We start from the raw sequence: 19,819 nt of genomic DNA, 5'->3' as shown, positions 1-19,819 counted from the left end.
AATGTTTGTTCAAGTAGAACATTAATACAGCATTATCAATATAGAGAGAATAAAATAGACAGTAGGAGGTGCGAGGCCCCGTGGCTTCACACACTATGGGACAGCAGTGCTTTGTTTTGTGTTCATATTTACATACACTATAAATATGTGTTTGTACCAAGCAGTGGATGTAAAACACACACTGGGTTACTGGCTCTAAAACCTCTAAAAAAACACAGCACTTTGTTCTCGCTTCCTCTCTGCATCAATGTGACATGACAAATGAAAAAAAATGAGCCATCATTACGAGACTCAGTAGACACTTCCCTTTCCCTGTTCCCTTTACAACAGTCACCCCCTTTCGAACGAGGCTGGCTCTATTTTCAGACAGTTTACAGCTGCACCAAACCCAGAACCCTGTCCCGACCTGGGTCCCCACAGACACGGATAAAGCTGTTACGCCCTTTCCAACAAACGGAGGGAAAACGGGAGCGTTCGATTTCAGTAACACACACACACACACTCAGATACATATTAAAACACCTTTACAGGCGGGCGGACCTTCGCGTTTCCTGTCGGTGTTAACACAATGAAACGCTCAGTTAACTGTCGGTATCCCGGCGAACCTCTCGAACACAAAAACCGTAATGTCCCCTTTTTTTCTCTGTGTAACGTCTGAACCCACCTCATGTGTGTCGGGCCTGGTAAACATCACGCAGCGGCTTCATGGCTGATACAAACAGGAATACGGTGCGGCTTCTTCTCACTAAGAACGTCTCGTTGTGCTCATTTTCCTGCGCTGCTCTCCTCCTCCTCCTCCTCCTCCTCTCTCTCCTGCAGCAGCAGCTTTTCTCCACGCACTGTTTGGGTTGAGGAGGAAAAGTGATGTCATTGTATGAAATTGCATTACCCGCCCCACCTTCTCCTCTTTTTTTTTTTTGGTCAGAGGCTGCCCCATGCTGCCAAACATAACTTCACCATGTACTTAAAAAGCAGTCCGTGTACGTGGTTTTCCTTTCTGTCTTTAAATACACTCATCAGGTTTTAAGGGATTATTCGGGGGTTTTGAAGTGGGGTGAAGAAGATTGTTTGTGCTCCAAGGAGGACAGTTTAGGCATTGCTTTGAAGTGAAATGAAGTTTCAGAAGAAAACATCAATTAAAGACCCAGTACGTAACTCCTGCCACCCTCGCTACATGGTGTAGTACCAGGGTAATACTCCACAGCCCCTGTCCTCTGCTACACTGCAAACCACTACTGAAACTTTTCATGCAAACCTTAAAAATGTCAAAAATGTCAAAAATGTGCGTGCCGTTGTGAGTGCATTTCCTTTCATTAGTGTAAGAATGTAGATGTGTAGTTTAAATGTTGTGGAGTTGGGATTGAGTTTTTCCCTCTTTCTTTTGTTAATTACAGAGTGAAAAAGAGTTGTTATTTGCTTTCTATTGCTTTATTGTTGAATGATGGGTTACTAAAGTTAATGCACAACATGGATAAATGCTAAAGCTATAAAGTTTGATGCTTGTGTGATATTGTTTTTATTTTATTTGTTGTCTTTGATTTGTCTCTCTTTGCGGCGCATGGCCAAAAAGGTATTCCTCTGTTTGATGTGTTCAGAATACAGAATACTTATTTGTTCATTTGCGGACTGTACAACGTGCCGACATCTGTGTTGTGTTCACACAATAGTTCTCGCGGAGAACTATTCAAGCAATGAACGCCCGTTTTGATGAAGCTATCTGTGTCTGTATTGTTGTGAAGAGATCGCTACACACAACCAAGTCGCAAGTCTTTACCTTCAGGTCACAAGCACGAATCAAGCAAGTCGAGTCCCTGCTTTAAATCAAGCAAGTTACAAGTCAAGTTGTATGAATATAGAAAATAATTTACAAGATATTCCACATTTAAATATGCTAAAAAAGATTTTGAACTGCTACAGTTTTATCGGTAACTGAAACACTGTACTACTGATACAATGTAAGGACTGCTTCAGTGTCCCATACAACTGAATTGTTCATAAAAAATATATACACTAATCATAACCAGCTTTTGTCCCACCAAGACATTAAATAGGGCTAGATTAAAATAGCAACCAAATGACTTCCTTTCTTACCTTCATTTGTGAGATTTGAAGTGTTGAATGAAATGTCATGTAGTGGTGTTGGTGTCGCTCGGTTGCCAGGTTTGTGCGTGAGGACACAAAAGTAGACACTCAATTTTCCGTGTTTTAATTAACAAATTGTAACGTCAAGCCCTCAGTATTTGAGAAAATGTCAATGTTCCATTAGTCAAGTCATTTCGAGTGATTTTACTCGTCCAAAGTCAAGTTTGAAGTCATGAGTGTCAAGTCTTTTACCAACGTTAGTAAAGCAAGTCTCCAATCCTCAAAATTGCGGCTTAAGTCAGACTCAAGTCACGTTTCAGAGCACTAAATACATTTATGAACTGTTTTTCATCAGAATCAGCAGGAGGCCTCAAAAACAGCTGTTTGCGGTCTCTCTCTCTAATTGTTACTTCACTTCCTTCTTGTTTCCCATCTGTCTGTGAATTGTTGCAGTGGTAACAAAAATGGTCCTAGACTGCAAGTTTTACATCGCGCGACCACAAAATCGAGCAAGCAACAAAACTAGTACATGTGTTTGTCTGTCTTGATGTCCTCTGCTCGGTTTCAGTGAGACAGCACAGTCCTGTAGTCACTCGTGTCTTGGACAGCATTTGTTTGGTTCTAAAAAATGTTAATAGATGCATGATGCTTAAAAAAAGGGATTCCCAACCGTTATGACCTGAAGGACCTAACAGCAATTGTCATATTTCTAAAAGACCAGGAGTGGGGGCAATATAGAGCTTATTAAGATATACAACACATAATAAAAGTATAAAAGACATCAGTGCAACCCTGAGCCTGTTTTCCAGGGATAATTCTGGTCTGCTTAGGTTTTTAAATGAATATAAACTCCCTTGTCATATACAATAAAAAGTTTAACATGTACGGGAAATAAAATAACAGAACAGAATGCAGCTGGCTTCTTACTGGTTCAGCCAAACACATGACCCAGTACCAGTCCAAGGACTGGGGGATGGGAACCCCTGGTATAACCCAAACCAGCTTCTGCACTGTTCAAGGAATATGTTGAGAAAATATTGTACCCAAAAACTGTAACAAAACAATGTATAATTGCGTTCAAGTTCCTTCGTCTCCTTCCCCTAACATGATTTGAACGCACACTATTGCAAAGATAAAGAGGAGCAGAACACAGTGCTCAGTATCTCAGAAAGGTTTATTTGTAGATGAGCATGTCCTTTTGTAACAGGCGTCACACGGTGAGGAAATAACAGTGGAAAGGCAATTCAACATGGGAAAAAAAACCACATCCACATGACAAAGTATCCTGAAGGGTGAAGTCTGTCTCTGTGTGAGTAACACTTCGTAACACAATCCACAGATAACAACCTTGTTTAACATAATATCAGGTACCAATAGAACACTCACTGATTACTATGGCACTTCAAATCTGTGTGAATGACAAAGCTCCTCTCTCTGTGCAAGGGTACGTTTTGAGATGAGTCTTTCGCAGTCCAACCTCAAATAGTCAAATAGGTTATTTTATCCAAGTTTACCCAACAGTGTTTGTTAATGTGTGAATTTTTTTTTTAAATTAATGGTTAGTTTGTGGGTTTTAACTTATTGTGACGGTTATCCCCTCATTGTAATTCAATCCTATAATAACGTTGTTCATTAGTCCAGTTCCCTGTGTACTCTGAAACTTGTTACCAAAGGTCCAGATTTCTTTCACGGGAACAACATTTAAATACCAGTAGAGTAAGTGATGCTACCTAATGCAAAGTTTAACATAGACTCTATTATCACAGGCTGCATTATAAAGTGTTCTCCTGTTTGTTTGTTTGTTTGTTTGTTGATAGCACTGCAGCGGGTTGCGCCCGTTCATCTGGGAGCATCAGCAGTCGCAGAATCGATGTCTTGGAGTGAATTATCAGTGGCATCGTCTTCACCTCCAATGACCTATGATACCACCTATGTGGGAAAAGAGGACGTTAGGTTGCTACAGAGGATCCATCTCTTTTTTTTGTTTTGTTTAAAAAAAAAGTAATTTTATACACAAGTGTTTTTCTGCTCCTTAAGTGCAGACAAACCCTGTCTACAAACAGGTCTACAAACCCTGTCTGCACCCCATCGCTCAACATACAGTATAAAAATGTAGGAACATAACCTGTCTTCTTACATCACAGAGTTCAGTCCACCAGTGGCCACATTGCAGCACTAGCAATGACAAAATAATAATAAAATAAAATAATATTTTTTCTAGATTTGTTTTTACCTGTGCTTCCATTCTAACAAGTCTGAGTGATAAGCTTTAGTTGCTGATGTGAGACTGGAGTTTCCATGTCTGGATAAATAGTGCAACCTTAAAGGTCACCGAATACACACTGGAATCTTGGCGCCAATTACAGCATTTGTCTCTAGTGTCATTTGAGAGCTATTTTATGCATTTCAGCCTACAGAGGGAGGACAGGAACTGAACAGCATGCAAACATGTCACTGACTGGATCAAACTTGCCAATCCATCCAGTCCACACTTCTCTGTGGGAGGATTATAGCAGATGTTAATGGTTTTGTGATGTGTTCCAAAGACGAGCAGCACCCCGTTTCCAAATTCTTGCCATCTGAGTATTACTCCGAGTTTTGAAGATCTCTCCAATTAACACTAATACTAATGTAACTAGAAGATAGTAACTTGAAAAGAACTACTACTGCTTGAGTTTCATTAACCGCAGATAAAATCTGAAACATATTTTGCTTAGAGGAAAAAGGTTGGATTTTATTTCACACTATTTTCAATTTAGGATTTTCAGAAGAATCCACCGTAATAGCCAGCATAACCAGAGGATAATTCATTATATGAGAAATTGCAAACTGCTCCTTTAAGTTGCCATTTTTCAGTTCACGGTCAACAATTCACTCATCAGTCAGTTTGACATGCCTTGAAACAAATTGTGTTCAGTCTGGGACAGATTCTAATCAACTTTATTAGACCCACTCGACAGTGTGACATACAGTACAGAGGAGATTTTTGTTGTCAGTGTGTGGGCAAAAAAGCCCCCGTTTATGAGTTAACCTGGTCATCCATGATGGCATCCACATCTCTTTCTGAGGCTTCCAGGTCTGGATCATCTCCAGTAAGGATGTCCATTGGGGCCTCAGCGATGGCTCTGATGGTCTGGTCCTCCAGGGCCAGGGCCGTGTCAAACTGGAGAGGTGATGGAGGGCCCTGCATGCCGTCCCCTTCCACATCCAGGTCCTGCATAACAGAACATTTATACATTTCAAACTATAACAAACAAACTTGTCACATGAGCCATGTATATGCTTTAGTTCTGTGTTTATTCCATTGATCATCAAGTGGAGAATTTTAAGACAAAAGACCTTAAAGTACTTCAGGGAGTCAAGGCAGTCAGATGTAGGAGTTGCGGAAGAAAAACTACCAGTTTTTGAGTGTGTGGCTGAATGTTACAGTAGCAACACTACAACCTTTTTACAGATGCATCAGTCATGTTTAATCATACAGTTGTATGATTGATATTCCCGAGAGCTGACCAATTTTTCAATCAGATTTGTATATACCAAAAATATCAGAAATGTAAATACCAACAAGTTCAAGATATTTAATGTTTCCAAAAGCTATGTATTACATTTTTTTTAAGTTTATTTGCCAATTGCACTGTTTGGAAATGTGATTTGATTGGAAAAAAAATTGATCATTTAGCCCAGTGACATAAAACTAAAATGACAAGAGGGAACATTTTCACATGCCTTTACAGATGTAAGGAGAATCCGCAAAACAAATAACCCAGCATAAAAAAGTATTGCAAGTATATAGAGGTGAGTGCTTAAGTAGCAATATGTCTACATACATCACTGAACTCTAAGGGAAGGCTCTCTGTGGGCTGAAGCTCTGCTGCACTCAGATACATGTCTTTGCTTGCGAGGGTGAGCTGGTCCTGTGGTGGAGCTTCCTGCTCAGGCTGGTACATGGGCGGAGGCAGGGTGAGGTGAAGTGGACAGCGAGGATCGTCAGACTGACCCATGTGCACAGTGCGATCACAGGGGACATCTTTCAGGCCTGGACATATTTTGAAAAGCACCTGATTGCTGTCCTGGTAGATGTCTGAGCATCTGGTTGTCAAGGAGAATTATTCAATGTACACACACACACACACACACACAGAAGGTAAAACAAAACATCAAATGCTGATTCATGGACACGGTTAATGGGAAAACCATTGCAGTATTTTAACTATTACAGTAAAAACAGTATTATATCTCTAGAACGCCCCAAATCCTATACTTACACCTATACATAATGTTTGAATCAATGAATGATGTTTATTGTTAAGCTTGATCGCAGTGCAAAACTGGCTGTGGGAAAAAAATTTAAATATTTGCAATACAAGTCAAGAGTACACTTGATAATTTGGGGCTAAAATAAAAGGCTTCTTTTGGAAGGGACTTTGTTCCTTCCAACTGAATTGATTAGCCCCTTTATAACTCTGGGAGAAATCAACAGACCATAGGAAGGAATTTATGTAGGCGCCCTGTGAAACCAGAAGCTACTGCAAGTTGCTGGTCTTGATTGGGGCCAAGGTGAATATGGCTCAAAAACCACAGGAACAGTTTGAAAAATAAATGTGCAAGAGCAGTTCTCCCATTCAATGCAGGAAACCCTAACTGCGGTTTCTTGCGTGGAAGCAGATTAAACTATTAGTTGAGGATACGGAAGACACAGTGTCGGGTCATAGGCAGGCAGGTATTGGTACATCGGGTTCCCTCCACAAATGAGATGCATTGCTCGAAGACTGTCCTCGAGAGGGGCTAGAAAAGAGAAAAGAGGAAAGGAAGGATCGACATGGTCAAATAAAAAACAAGTATCAATTAATTATAATTTGTAATGAATTAATATTTATTGATGGCACAAATGTCAGAGGAAAAGCTGGAAAGTTTGAGGTTATAAATGTCTGTAAGAACAAACTAACAAATCATAATGGGAAAGAAAATGAATTTCTTTAGTAGAATAATAATAATAATAATAATAATAATAATAATAATTCGAGTTAAAACTATGAACAAAAATAATTCTCATCGTCCACATACTTCAGTGTGGTGAGAAGAGTTCAAATATGATTATTGAAATACTTCTGCAGATTAAACAACGCAGACAGACAGCACCAAGACGAGCTGAAACCTTGGTTTGCATTTGTAAACTGCCCATGAAATGTCAATGGTCACCGGTTCTGTTTCTCTCTAGTCTGGAGTTGTCAGTCACACCTGAGGAGCTCCTTCAGTCACCGCCTGTCTCCTCTCCCTCAGCTGCCGGTGCAAAAGGGCTTCCACGCCATACCGTCGACGGTATCGACGCAGAGCTTTGAGCTTCTTCAGGTTCTCCCTTTCCTTCATAGACAGTCCCTCGGGACCTGTCAACAGGCCGCTCCCTACAAACAAACAAATACAGATATCACCAAGGCCTTTGCAGATAGAGCTCTGTAAGCATAAAAGAGCATGAAAAGAACTGATGAACAGATGAGCAAACAAAAGGAAAACGTGTTTAGTTTCTATACAATTAGTTGAATGCTTACCCAGAGTTTCATGCTCCACTTTGCGGTTGTGCAGGTATCTGCGCTTTTTCTCCTTCAGCAGGTGCTGCAGGCGTTTGAACTGATCAATATAGAGAGATTGGAGCCTGATCAGCTTTTCCCGGGTGATGAGAGCTACCTCCTCTGCTGTGTATACTCCTGCATGTCTGTGAGTGCCAAAAATAAAAATCACTATTAACCATGTCTGTGGAATTCATCTATCAAGCTCCCACTACTCATTTAGGGGCATCAACACAAAATGTAGGTGCAACCAAATTTTTCAACACGCCGCCTTCAGTGTAGAGTTCTCAACGGGCCTGAAAATTACAACCCGACCCGACCCACGGGTCTTTACACCTGAACCGGCCCGGCATACCAGGTTTTCGGGGCCAGCCCGACCCGTTGAGAACTCTACTTCAGCGTCACAATTTTAAAGGTTTGTGTGTGTGCATGTGCGTATGTTTTTGAGAGAAAGAGAGAGAGAGCTGTGGGGCAGGGAGATGGATGAACGGAACAGTGCATTGCATTTTTAAATCGTGTTGGAGGGAAAAAAGACCAAATCAGTTGGTGACAATCAGTGTGATTCTGTCACCGCACATTGGTCAATGTATCGCACTTCAAAGAACTTTGGTCACACTCTAGAGTCCTGATATGAAATGTGTTATACAATACTTACTCTCATAGTACAATGCTGTTGGCTCTGAATACAAGGATGTGATGCGTGATATGGCAAGTAGGATATATAGCATTTGGTGTGGCGATGGTGGTGTGGTTAAGTGATTTAACTTACTTCAGAGGATCTTCGTGATCACTGTCAACACTATCTGGTTCACTGTCGGGGTCTCCTCTCCACGTCTGGTCAAGTACCATTGGTCCCTGCTCCTCTTCACTCAAGCTGTCCTCATCTGACCAGTAAGGATACAAGCAAAACAGTTACATGGGTAACATAGAGTTATAAACCTTTCCCCATACTCAAACGGCACAACACACAAGATTCAAGTCAAACACTGGGCCAAGTATTTCCCATTCTGAACCATTTACCTACAATACGACTTGTATCAGAGCGACTCTCATCAAGGCTGTGTGTCTCTGCACGACTGTACCCACTAAGCTGAGACAACAGTGTCTCTGGGGATGGAGCAGAGGCCGCCTTTCTCATCTGAGCTCGGAGAGCCATGGCATTCCTGCGAGCATGCTCTGCACAGAATGTCACTCTGAAAAACAGAAAAGGGTATCAGAAAGCTGCATGGCTTTTCATAACTTGGAAAGCACAAGACTGGTCATTTTTCTCCACATACCCATCTTTCCTCTCAACTTTTGGTGCAGCGTTGGGACAGCGCTTGCCATTCTTGGCAGAGACGTAGCTGCATTGCTTGTAAGGAGCACTCTTGTCCTCCAAAATGTGCTTGATGCAGAACTCCAAGCCTTCCAGGCGAGGCTGAGAACATGGTCTTTGGGTGAACGAGCAGACTTGAGGCTCTTGGGGCCGAGGTGTTTGGGTCACTCGGTTCCGACTTGATGGCAAAACATGGATTCGTATCCTGTTCATTGTAAGTCTGCAAACATTAAGCAGATATATGCAGGCTTTCAAGCAAAAACCACTAATATTCCCTTAATTTCAGCATCACAAATGTGAAGATTTTTTGCCTTGTCCCTGTATTGCAGAGCATAAACTGCACTACAATCACTTGTTTGATTATGACAGATGGCCATCGTGAAACGTCTCAAAATATCACCTTGAGCACTGTGTGTCGTTGTCTCTGTAGTTTCTACCACATTTTGCTCTGTCTTAGTTTTTTTCTTGTGCAATAATAAAAAACACAGTTTGAAATAATTTGTCTGCATATTATTTCACACAACGGATTGGGAGTTGAGTATTGTTTTTGGTGGCTGTCTGTGTGTGCTTCCTCACTTGCTTGCACTTGCCACTATGACCAACAGAGGGCGCCAGAGGCTTCTTGTGTGAATGGGGTGAAGTCTGCCATCTCTGATTGCCTTGTTTTGTCCATTTATTTAACCTCTTCCTACACCTGTGGCTGGAATGTCAAAAAAGCAATATAAGCACCCAGGAAAGCGCAACTTTCTGAAAAGGGTAGTTCTACAGTATAAATAAAGCCTAAATACATAAATAAAGGATATATAATTATATATAATTTCATGGGATGCTAAGGCTGCAACTATTTTCATTAGCAATTACTCTTTAACGTATTTTCTTGATTAAATAATTTGATGTTTGGTCCATAACATGACGAATTGCTTAAATGTCTTGTTTTATAAAGAAACTGAGTTATCAGTAATTCTGGTTTCTTTTTTCACACGTGAGGAAAAAAAACAAACCTGAAACAGTCCACATTTGGGAAGCTGCAAATTTGGAATCTTGCTTTGATTCTAAAAAGGTAGTTGGCAATTAATTTAATAATAAATTACTGCTCGATTATTCGTTTAAGCATACGATTCGTTTCATGAATCTATAGGGCCCTTTAACACACTGGGTCCAGAGGTCAGACGATAAGTGAAAAACAAGATGAACCAGAACATGAATCAAAAACTAACATAACAGGTGAACAAATACATCAAATAGGGATCAAATAGGTGCGACGCTCCACCAGGCGGTGGCAGGTCAGGTGGACTGACATATTCTCAACTACGTTATATTTATATATATATATATATATATATATATATATATATATATATATATATATATATATAAAAAAATAAAAATGAAGGTCATAAAATCCATAAAACACCACGGCCTTAACAAACTTAGACGTTTCTTTCTCGCGTTTGTATATTTATCTCTGTTTAAAACAAGTCTAACCAGGCGCCACGCCGCGCTTTAAGCCCGCCTCTCTTTACTGCGTCACTCCTTCAGTTGACGAGTCGCCATCTTTGTTTTAACAATTGCTCACAATAGCAAACCGCTAATTTGTGCAATCAGCAGGTCAAAACGGCGTTTTATGCGAATGCGGCTGATGATAACCGTCTCCTTCTACGCCGTGGGGATCCGGTAAGGCAGAGGAAGATATTACCGTGTTTGCTATTTGATACAAACACTTACCTCAGTCTGGGTCGTCCTCTCAACAGCAGCTCCAGCAGTTCACTGACGATTTCCCTGCGCTCGCTCTGGACTGCCACAGCCACACTGCAGTCACACTCTGACTCCGCCCATTTAAAGCCCTGATTGGCCAACGCATAGCTATTCAAGACATTTGATTGGCCAGTTTAGCTGCCTTTCAAAGCAGCGCCACACAGTTTTTTCCACTCCCATTACTGCAGTAGTTTTAAAAAAATGTCATGGACACAATTTTCTTAAAATATTTATTGACTTTATTTGTGAATAAAGCAAACACATTATATCAAAATGACAGTGTTTACATACACTACCAGTCAAAAGTTTTGGAACACCCCCTTTTATTTTTTTAAATGTATTTTTTATCATTGCATTTCAAGTTCTTCATATTCAGTGAATAATCTTTAATGGTAAAATTTGTGACCAAAAAAAAAATCAAATCATGTTAATGTCATAGAAAACAGGCCTTTACAGAGCTTTTCTGTAGCAAATTAAACATGAACATTAATGCATGCGAATCACACAGGAAGTCCATTACTGAAAAACACTGTCTTTACAAAAGCACTGTTGAAACAGTGTTACTACAACATATGATGCATTAGGTCAATATACTGCAGAAAGTAGCACTGAGCATGGCTATCAAGATGGTTGAAAAAAAAAAAGCAGTAACAGAGGCAGATTGGTGGGTCAGAGGTTCAACCCACAGCAACACAGGATGAGCCAAATCATTAGAAGAAAAACAAAGGGAGAATAGCACTCTCCATTCTTAATCCCCATCAAGAGAGTGATTTAGGATAAACCAGACAGAGAGTTCTGTAACAGTCTTCCAAATTTTTAATTCCCATTGTAAAAAGAACTTCACAAATGTTTTCAGTTGGTGAATGACTCAAAAAATGTTTTTTCTTGAATTGTTCAATGAGTCAATAAGTGAAAATGGGGCTGTTAGAAAAGGTTTAACTGGAAGTGTATAACCTGTTAACTGACAACAAAAACAAGAATCCCAAAAACAGTTCCATTTCCAGACCTGAGTGTCACTAAAAACACAAAAAAAAAAACATGAACTTACCATAGCTAAATGATTTTGCATTGATAGGTTGCATGAGTGTCTTCCGGTTTTACCACGCACGTTTTTTTTTTTAAATTTGTGTCCTTTTGTATATTCTCACAGCATTAATTTAACACTTAAATGGGTGGATTTATCCAGATTTAATAAGACAAGTTTCAACAAAATGGAAATGATATATTGGACATCCATTTTAATAATCGAACCACAATACATGTAACACGTGGTCAATTGTATTGCAGGTAACCCTACTGAGATAGATAAATATTCAGTGCATTTACCATTTCCCTGTTACAATGACTAACAGAACCTCTGCTGTCGGAGCAAAGAGCTGCACTCATTCAGCAAATTCTCCATAGATCAAGGGGAAAACATATTTTACAATGTATGGCTGATTTGTTGTACTGCATTACTGAACTGCCTAAAACAAAGGTGTTTTTGATTACAAACTTAAAAGTTAAGAGCAGTAATACTATACAATCAAAACCTTATAAAGCTTAATATGTGAATTCAATATACAGATGATACCCGATATTCTTGCCAATAAATAGCACCTCCTCAACTAATTTGCTCCAACACATTTTTAAAACATGAATTCACTTAAGTACATTGCTATACTTCATCCTCATGACCTTGTAGTACGAGGTATGTTGCTAGCCTGTCTGCCATGTATGATTTCACACAACTGGACACACGTGTAAACATTTTTGATCAACCATGGCTTACAAAAAAAAGGACTTAAAAATCTGAAAGTTAAAATCCACTAATTTAGTTTAAAAGTAGGAGTAAAAAGACAACTTTTACGTGACTAAATTAGGCCAGCATGATTCGACACTGCATACCAACGTAAAAACATCACCATGGGAAATGCATACATGAAAGACAACCACAGAGACAGGCAAATGGTCCTTCTTTGATTATCTGTATTTTGAATACTTGGTTGTACACTGTGCACGATATGGTCACCGCAAACTGACCACCAGCATAAAAACTCATTTTTCTAGCATAGTCAAGAGTGAAAATATTTATTCCTATTCACTGCTTATTTTCTTTAAATGGCGGTTACAATTACAAATGATGAAAATTCATTTACTCTACAGGTTGTTTTTTTGTGTTTGTTTTGGTTTTTTTTGCTGGCAGTTTCTTTGTTGTGACCATGCTGGGTAGATGTTTAAACTCTATGAACCCTTTGATCCACTATTAATGTATTTTCTCAGTATGAACTTTGTCCATTAGTGTAATCAAAAGAGAAAGAATATTAATATTTTACAACCATTTAAAACAATGACTGCAACACTCAAAATCTAAAACCAAAAAGTACAAGCTTCCTTAATTTACATCTTTTTTTGCAAATTTTTCATAACAAACAGTAAAAAATATTTCATGTTCATTTTAGACATTTTACAACCTTTGTATAAGTTTACCAAATAAGGGAAAAAAAATAGATGGGGCAATCACATTTTTTGAGGTTATGGCTGTTAAAAAATTTAAGAGAAAAATATTGAAAAGCTGGCTTTGGAGACATGCACTCTCAAACTAGCCTGTACAGTCTTGATGAAGAAATAACCCTCTGCCCAAAAAAACATGGAGGCAAAGCCTTAAAAAGGGTACAAAGGGGAATATGTTTTAAGTATTCAATGAATAAATAACACTATAAAAACATTATAAAAAGACAATCGGTAAAAAGACCTAACGGGATGTGGAGGAAATCTATTAATTTCCTTGTGATTTCAAGACAATGACTTCCTCTAATACAGTAATCAGGTCCCATCATTGCATTTGATTTAAATCAATGAAAGAAAAACCTCTTCACTTTCCTGTCACATTTTGAAAGCTCTCATTATTGCCCCACAAGTTAAAAAGGAAAAAGTAATTTCTTGCCCCGATACAACTATCTGCAGTCATACGAAGCCCAATCAAAAATGTCGATGGGTGGGGGTTTTGAAATATCCAATACTTTATGTAACAATAGGGTTGTCTGATGTCAAGCACAATGTATACATCTCCTGAACAGAAACTCATTTGGGTAAGGGTGGCAGTGGTGGAGGTGGGTCTGAAGGCAGTGGTGGGGGTCTGGTGTTGTTCCCTCTGGAAGCACCGCTGTACCGATAGTCCCCATACTGAGACCTATAGTCAAACATGGACGGCTGAGACGGCTGCACCCCCTGCGCACTCAGAAGAGAATTTAGCATTTCAAAAGTGTCCTGGTATTCATTTGATTGGGCTCCACCAGCTGCACCATGTCCATTTGTGTCCGTCTTGTCACCTTTGGAGTGAGAAAAGCTCCCTTGGTGGTGGGGAAGGCCCAGAGCAGGTACAATGTCAGGCCCATGTCCCAGAGTTTGCCCAGAGGAGGAAGACAGGGATGGGAGCTGGTAGGGATTCCTAGAGGACTTGCTGACTTTTGTGGCAGGGTGAGTGCCTGCGGTGGGATCCTGGGAGTGTGTTCTCTTGCGTGATGCAGAGGAGGATGAGGAGCTTGTTCTGGATGAGTCACTGGGGACTTTTTTGCTACTCGCTACTGCCCCACTGGAACTGGATGAATGTTTATGTGAAGAGGAAAGTGAGCCACCACCAGAGGAGGAATGGTGGTGGTGGTGATGATGATGGTGATGATGATTAGACCGTTCTCGGTGCTTGTCCCTGCTCTTGCCCTCCTCTCCTGAACTCCCCTTTTGCTTCTCAGGCACTCGTATTCGGACTTTGATGTCCTGGTCCTGGCCGCGGGTGCTACTGCTGTGCCCACTGCCTCCTCCCCCTGCAACAGGTAAACGCATTTTAAGAGAGCTCCTGTCATGCCTTTCCTTCTCCAGGGGAATTTTCAAAATAATGGGCGATGGGCTGGACATGTCAGAGGAGGATGAGCTGGATTGTTGGTGATGATGCGGCTGCTGCTTCTCTTTCCTCTGCTGCTGACCAATGAGAGCCTGGGCAGCATTGGCATAGTCCCTCTTCACACTGGCCTCCATGTTCTCCAGCTTCCTCTTCTGGGCAGCAAGCACATCTGCGTTCTTGGCGCGGTACTCACTCAGTGACACCTTAGCTGGAGCATGGACCTCATTGTTAGCCTGCTGCTGCTGCTCAGACACAGTCTGACCTTTTCCACTCCACGTCTGAGCACTGCCCGACGTAGGCCTCTCCTTATCGACCCCAGATGAGGAGGAAGATGCGGACGGAGGTGCAGAGAGGCTCATCAGGCCAGCTACAGTACTCTCTGATGAAGCCATGGAGATCATGCTCATCATTGCGTCCCTCTGGTCACCCTCCTCTTGGACTTTTGTCTTGACTTTGGGCGTCTGTCCCCCAGCCTGGAAGCCAGAGCAACAGAGATTCATAGTTAAGAGAGTAACTTAAGATGTTGGCTATGCTCCGTAGGTTACAGAGGACCAAACAAGGTTAAAAAAAAAAAGCTGTACCTTCCAATTACGAATCCGTTTCAACCGACTGGGTGTTTTCTCCAAAATCTGCAGGAACTCATGTGTGAGCTCTGAGGGAGGTTACATGTTATAGTAGAAGGTTATTGACATGTTTGTCCTATGGGACCTTCCTAAAACACATAACTACTAGTTCTGCATGATACGGTGATTTTCAGCACATACCATCCAGTAGTTCAAGAGTGACTGTGGGATCCACATACTCCCACCAGTGTTTGCCATCTGTGGAAACAGGAATCTCCCAGTTGGACCATTTGCAGGCAAGGTGGATGCACACGCAGGCCACAACTGGTGGACTATATTGCAGGCAGAACGTGGTTAAGTGGAGACTATGTGGCAGGATACGTCCCAGAAGGAAAGAAAAAACAAAAACAGAAAGAGAGAGAAAAGACATTCAGTATACTGAGCACCACCATTTTACTAACGAATAAATGTACAAACACACACAAAACCCTTGTTTTAAAGTAAACTGGGAGTATACCTGTTTGTAGCCATAAAGTATGATGTTTGGGCCAAATCCTTACTCGCTGGAACAACAACAGAACAAAGAAATACACTTAAAACCTGCTATTTAGGTAAATTTAATGTGCTCACTTACAATCAAACTGAAATATATAAACAGAATGCTTCAAAATTGAACAGTTGGTGCTCACCTCTGACAAGCTGCGTGCACTTGACAACATGAGTGTGTGGATGGTCAATGGTGATTTCAAAAGCTGAAATAAAGGGGGACAGAGCAGAAAAGATTAGTTAAGAAAGGAATATATGTGTCAAGCAGTAGTATGAAATCCAATTTCCAAGGCAAAGATCATTTCCCATTTAACAGTTATTCTCAACATTGGTCCCTGGAAATCAGAAAATTAAAATGGTTACACCAAATCTAAGAAATGCAAAGAAAAAAAGCAGCTCATCATTTCCCATATGGTCTCCTAATAAGGCCCTGAATATGGGAAAAAATAGTTCACTTCTTTCTTGACTCATTCTGATCCACTAATTTGAATCAATGTATTTTCTTCAACTCAGAGCTTAAAATCAAAAAAAGATCAAACAGTCTATGGTGAGGATACAAAAAGCAACTGTAAGCCATCATCGTACAGTCTGAGAACAAATGTCTTAAAAAAAACATGGAGAAGGTGAAATATGAAACGTTAATGACTTAACAGAAACACTGAGTAATATCTAACAGTGGGTAACGCCAGTGCTATTTCAGAAGCATGAATGCCAAGTGCTTCTAACCAGTGCATGCCAACTTTCTGTGGACAAAAGTCAAAACAAATTAGTGCTGTTCTGAAATTATACATTTTTGGAGGGAATTCAAGGGACCCAACTCTTCCTTCCAAACTTACCCAAGGTCTGCAGTATTATGCTCTCAAGAATGACCAGGTCTTGGGCTTGTTGCAGGTAAGCCTGAGGTTGAGAGGACAGGCATGTTACTCTCTGGGCGCCCTCTATCTACTGTCAAACAAGAGCAACTGGACACACTTTGTAATTTTGAAAATGTCTGACCAATCTTCTGAATGGGACTCCCAAGATAAAATAAAAGGTCCAAGTTCTGATGGCCAAACATTTCAACCCATCCTTACTTGTAGAGCTACAAAACATGCACACATGCTTATTTAACAGACATTACATTACTGGATGACTGAAAACCAACAAACAGTGGGATGCCTTTGATCTTTTTCTCAGTCGGTATAAATATCATGCAGTCTCTTCAGTTGGGGTAACAGATCACAAAGAATACCAGACACAAACACAGTGTAAAATGCAAGAATAAAGAGGATAGTTAAAATAGCTCTTGAACTGTACTCCAATTTAGATGATAATTTTAAATCCCAGAAGAAGAGACACGTGGTGGCGAGAGTCACTTGTAACAATGAAAAAGTTAGTGGCCAACTGACATCATTTGTGAAAGAGCAGCCACAAAGAAAGTTTTAAAGCCAAATAGTTGTTTCTGATTTTATAAGCAAAACTGTACCCAGCATTTGAATTACTGCATTCTATATTGGAATTTGCATATTAATATCCAATAGAAATTATGACTTTTCTTGGTCTTGAAAAATCTGCACCATATATTAAAAGTCACACTTGACTCAAACTCTACATTTGCTGCTGCAATGACGACTTACTGTGAAAAGCATTCTCTGCTCTTACTCACCGCTCAATCACATCATAACAGCTGCGGGTATAAGACAGCGGAGCGGCAGCTTGCTTCTAAGACACTGTCCCCTACAGAAGCTACACTTCTCTACCAGTACTAGGGGTACTTAACTTATTGGCTGCTATTGACTGCTATAGACGTCAATTCGATCAGTGCTCTGAAAATGGCTGGCACCCAATGTTAATGGTGGGTACTGTAGTGCTCTTGTGGTGTGCAAGTTGTGAGTGATAATTACCAAATTCAAGCACCAACAACATGCTGCATGAAGGGGCTCAGGTAACACAATCTGCTTTAACTGTGCTGTTGCCACAATCCCATCATCAAAAAACAATGGGATTGGCAAATGAAAAATGCTAATAAATTTCACTTACATCACTGCGTACATCTGGTGAAGGATCTTGAGGATTGAGACATGCGTGGGCCACTTTGATAACATGTTCCAGCTTCCGGGGCTGCTCCTCCACCTTTGCAGCTAGAAAGAGAGCGGCAGGAGCAATAACCTAGCAGAGGAAAACCAAATAAGGTCCTTGTAGTCAATACAGTTGAACTGAAGGTCAAATCAGGGACTTCCAACTTAAGTGATCACGAAAAGCTATACTTACATTTCTATGAAATCTGGTGAAAGACTGGATCATGTAAAATCGATGCATGTACACAATGGCTGTATTAATTGTAAGTTGGGACCTGTTATGGGGTGGTTAAGGACAATGAGAAACACAGCACTGCATTGGGTAGTGACATAATATGGATGGCTGGTTTACATGCAAAATAAGACATAAATATACATATAAAAAAATAATTTACCAGCAGTCAAAAACCTACTGAACCACTGACTCTGAAAATAGACTGTAATATTAATGGATGGACGTTTGATTAGTCGTATCGAATATTTTTTATGGTCTCTCTTGACGTTAAATTGTCAACCACTTAATTTACGCGACTCAAATGGGGAAAAATTAACAGTCATGATTTTTTATCTTTTTAAAGACTGTTCACAATCTTCCTAAGCTACATCTGATGACACTCATCAGGAAATCAATGTGTTCAAGACATAGCTTCAAGTCAGTCGTAATTTTGTGATAGCTCATCTGTACATTAACCAGGGAAACCTTGTAATATTAAATAAAATAAAACTTTCGCTTAACAGTTTCTAAAAATGATCAGTATCGATTCAGTCTGCTGTCACGCCGGTGGTCGGTAAAGCACAAGCTAGCTAGTCCGAAGGTTAGCCATAAGCGGCACAACACTTGAACACGGACACGTAGTAAACGGGTAAAAGTAACGCAGTTGCACCAAAAACTAAATGTGCGCATTACACAACATAATAGGCCAGATTGCTTTTACTCGCAAACAAATACATCAAGAAGCATGTTATACTACAGTGCCGACGGCCCGTTGATAACACAGGCCTCCGCGGCCCCGGTTTAGCCGACTAACGGGCGCACCATCAGCTAACTATCATGGACGCGTTAAAACCAATAACCACCAACTGAAACGGATCCGAAATCTAAAGAGTAACTTCTCGAATTTGCAAAATAACAAATCCCGGAGTCGCACTCGGTCCAACCGGCATCACGACATGACACTAAAGCTTGTTAGCAATCAAGCTAACATAGGCTAGCTGAAACGCAACTCGTCCCTCGACAAAGGATACACATTGAGCCGCTGTCCCATGTCCTGTAGCAGGTTCGCTGCCTGTTGTCTGTAAGACAGTTCCTTGTCTGGATCAAGTCCAGCGCGCCGAGATGGGCTGTTGTCGATCTGTTGTCGGGTGTAGTACCATTTGTTATTACAGCTAGCAGGGAGAGACCGAAACGTAGCCGCCATCACTGAGAAGGACGAGAGTTTAAAATTTCCGTGCGTCACAGGAACATACGTCACACCAGAGAGAGGAGAGGAGGGGGCGGGGGTGAGACGGTGTTTTAGTATAAATATATTGTCACCAGGGGGCACTGAAACTCCCGTCAAACGAATGTGACTGGTGGATCTTCTTCTATTCCTGAATACAAAAAAAAAAAGAAAAATAGTAAAAATCATCCATGGTGGTCCGTGTACGTTTTGACCGTGCGTTTTTTCGTTTAAACCAATCAACGAGAAAACGAAAAAAAACGCCGTTTTTTCGTTTTTGTTGTCAAAATCAAAAAATAAGAAAACCAAATTAAAATAAACGGCCCGATTTTGTTTGTTTTGACTATTTATTTTGCCTTTTTTCCTTCTAAAGGGACGAAGTGAAGAACAGGAAGTTATGTGACCCAAAAGTGAAAGCAAATACTTCAAAATAAAAGCCAAGAGGATAGTAAACAAATAATAGCCAGACAGACAGATAGAGTGATGTTTACCCTCGCTACCAGTAGGTGGCAGTATGATAGTACTTAACTGTATGCCTGGTTTGCTCTTGGGCCTATAATTGTCCAGGTTATTGATAGAGATGTATTGAATGATATTCGTTTCATCTGGTATTTGTTG

The 19,819-nt window shown here is 40.5% G+C and overlaps 3 protein-coding genes and 1 non-coding gene across 6 annotated transcripts in view; all 4 read right to left on the bottom strand.

The window, feature by feature from the left end:
• Positions 1–842, bottom strand: part of nckap5l (NCK-associated protein 5-like) — a 54,054-nt gene extending 53,212 nt beyond the window's left edge. The window contains exon 1 of the mRNA XM_058642236.1: positions 665–842. The gene's annotated coding sequence lies outside the window, so the exon portion shown is untranslated. The remainder of the gene's footprint in view (positions 1–664) is intronic.
• A 2,396-nt stretch (positions 843–3,238) lies between these two features.
• Positions 3,239–10,756, bottom strand: kansl2 (KAT8 regulatory NSL complex subunit 2). Of its 2 annotated transcripts, none has more exons than XM_058644078.1 (9): positions 8,924–9,181; positions 8,667–8,839; positions 8,416–8,530; positions 7,629–7,792; positions 7,321–7,484; positions 6,771–6,867; positions 5,910–6,163; positions 5,114–5,296; positions 3,239–4,011 (listed from the first exon to the last, which is right to left on the bottom strand). In XM_058644078.1, the coding sequence occupies exons 1-9, from the start codon at positions 9,172–9,174 to the stop codon at positions 4,000–4,002; spliced, it is 1,413 nt and encodes a 470-aa protein (XP_058500061.1). In that variant the 5' UTR covers positions 9,175–9,181; the 3' UTR covers positions 3,239–3,999. The 2 variants fall into 2 exon arrangements, with proteins under 2 accessions (XP_058500061.1, XP_058500062.1); XM_058644079.1 differs by lacking the exon at positions 3,239–4,011 and adding an exon at positions 10,687–10,756 and having other exon boundaries at positions 5,007–5,296.
• Positions 6,505–6,638, bottom strand: LOC131469302 (small nucleolar RNA SNORA2/SNORA34 family). Its single transcript, XR_009241790.1, has one exon. It is a non-coding gene; the product is annotated as a small nucleolar RNA SNORA2/SNORA34 family (small nucleolar RNA).
• A 331-nt stretch (positions 10,757–11,087) lies between the features above and the next one.
• ccnt1 (cyclin T1) lies at positions 11,088–19,404 on the bottom strand. Of its 2 annotated transcripts, none has more exons than XM_058643226.1 (9): positions 19,008–19,404; positions 17,956–18,037; positions 17,725–17,853; positions 16,542–16,602; positions 15,849–15,911; positions 15,677–15,722; positions 15,361–15,524; positions 15,178–15,248; positions 11,088–15,069 (listed from the first exon to the last, which is right to left on the bottom strand). In XM_058643226.1, exons 1-9 carry the CDS (start codon positions 19,388–19,390, stop codon positions 13,780–13,782), a joined length of 2,289 nt encoding a protein of 762 aa, XP_058499209.1. In that variant the 5' UTR covers positions 19,391–19,404; the 3' UTR covers positions 11,088–13,779. The 2 variants fall into 2 exon arrangements, with proteins under 2 accessions (XP_058499209.1, XP_058499208.1); XM_058643225.1 differs by having other exon boundaries at positions 15,677–15,732; positions 15,850–15,911; positions 19,008–19,233.
• Positions 19,405–19,819: the final 415 nt, after the last annotated feature.

Source organism: Solea solea, chromosome 11 (genome assembly GCF_958295425.1).
Source record: "Solea solea chromosome 11, fSolSol10.1, whole genome shotgun sequence".
NCBI classification, from domain to species: domain Eukaryota; kingdom Metazoa; phylum Chordata; class Actinopteri; order Pleuronectiformes; family Soleidae; genus Solea; species Solea solea.
This window is presented reverse-complemented; position numbering and strand designations above follow the sequence as displayed.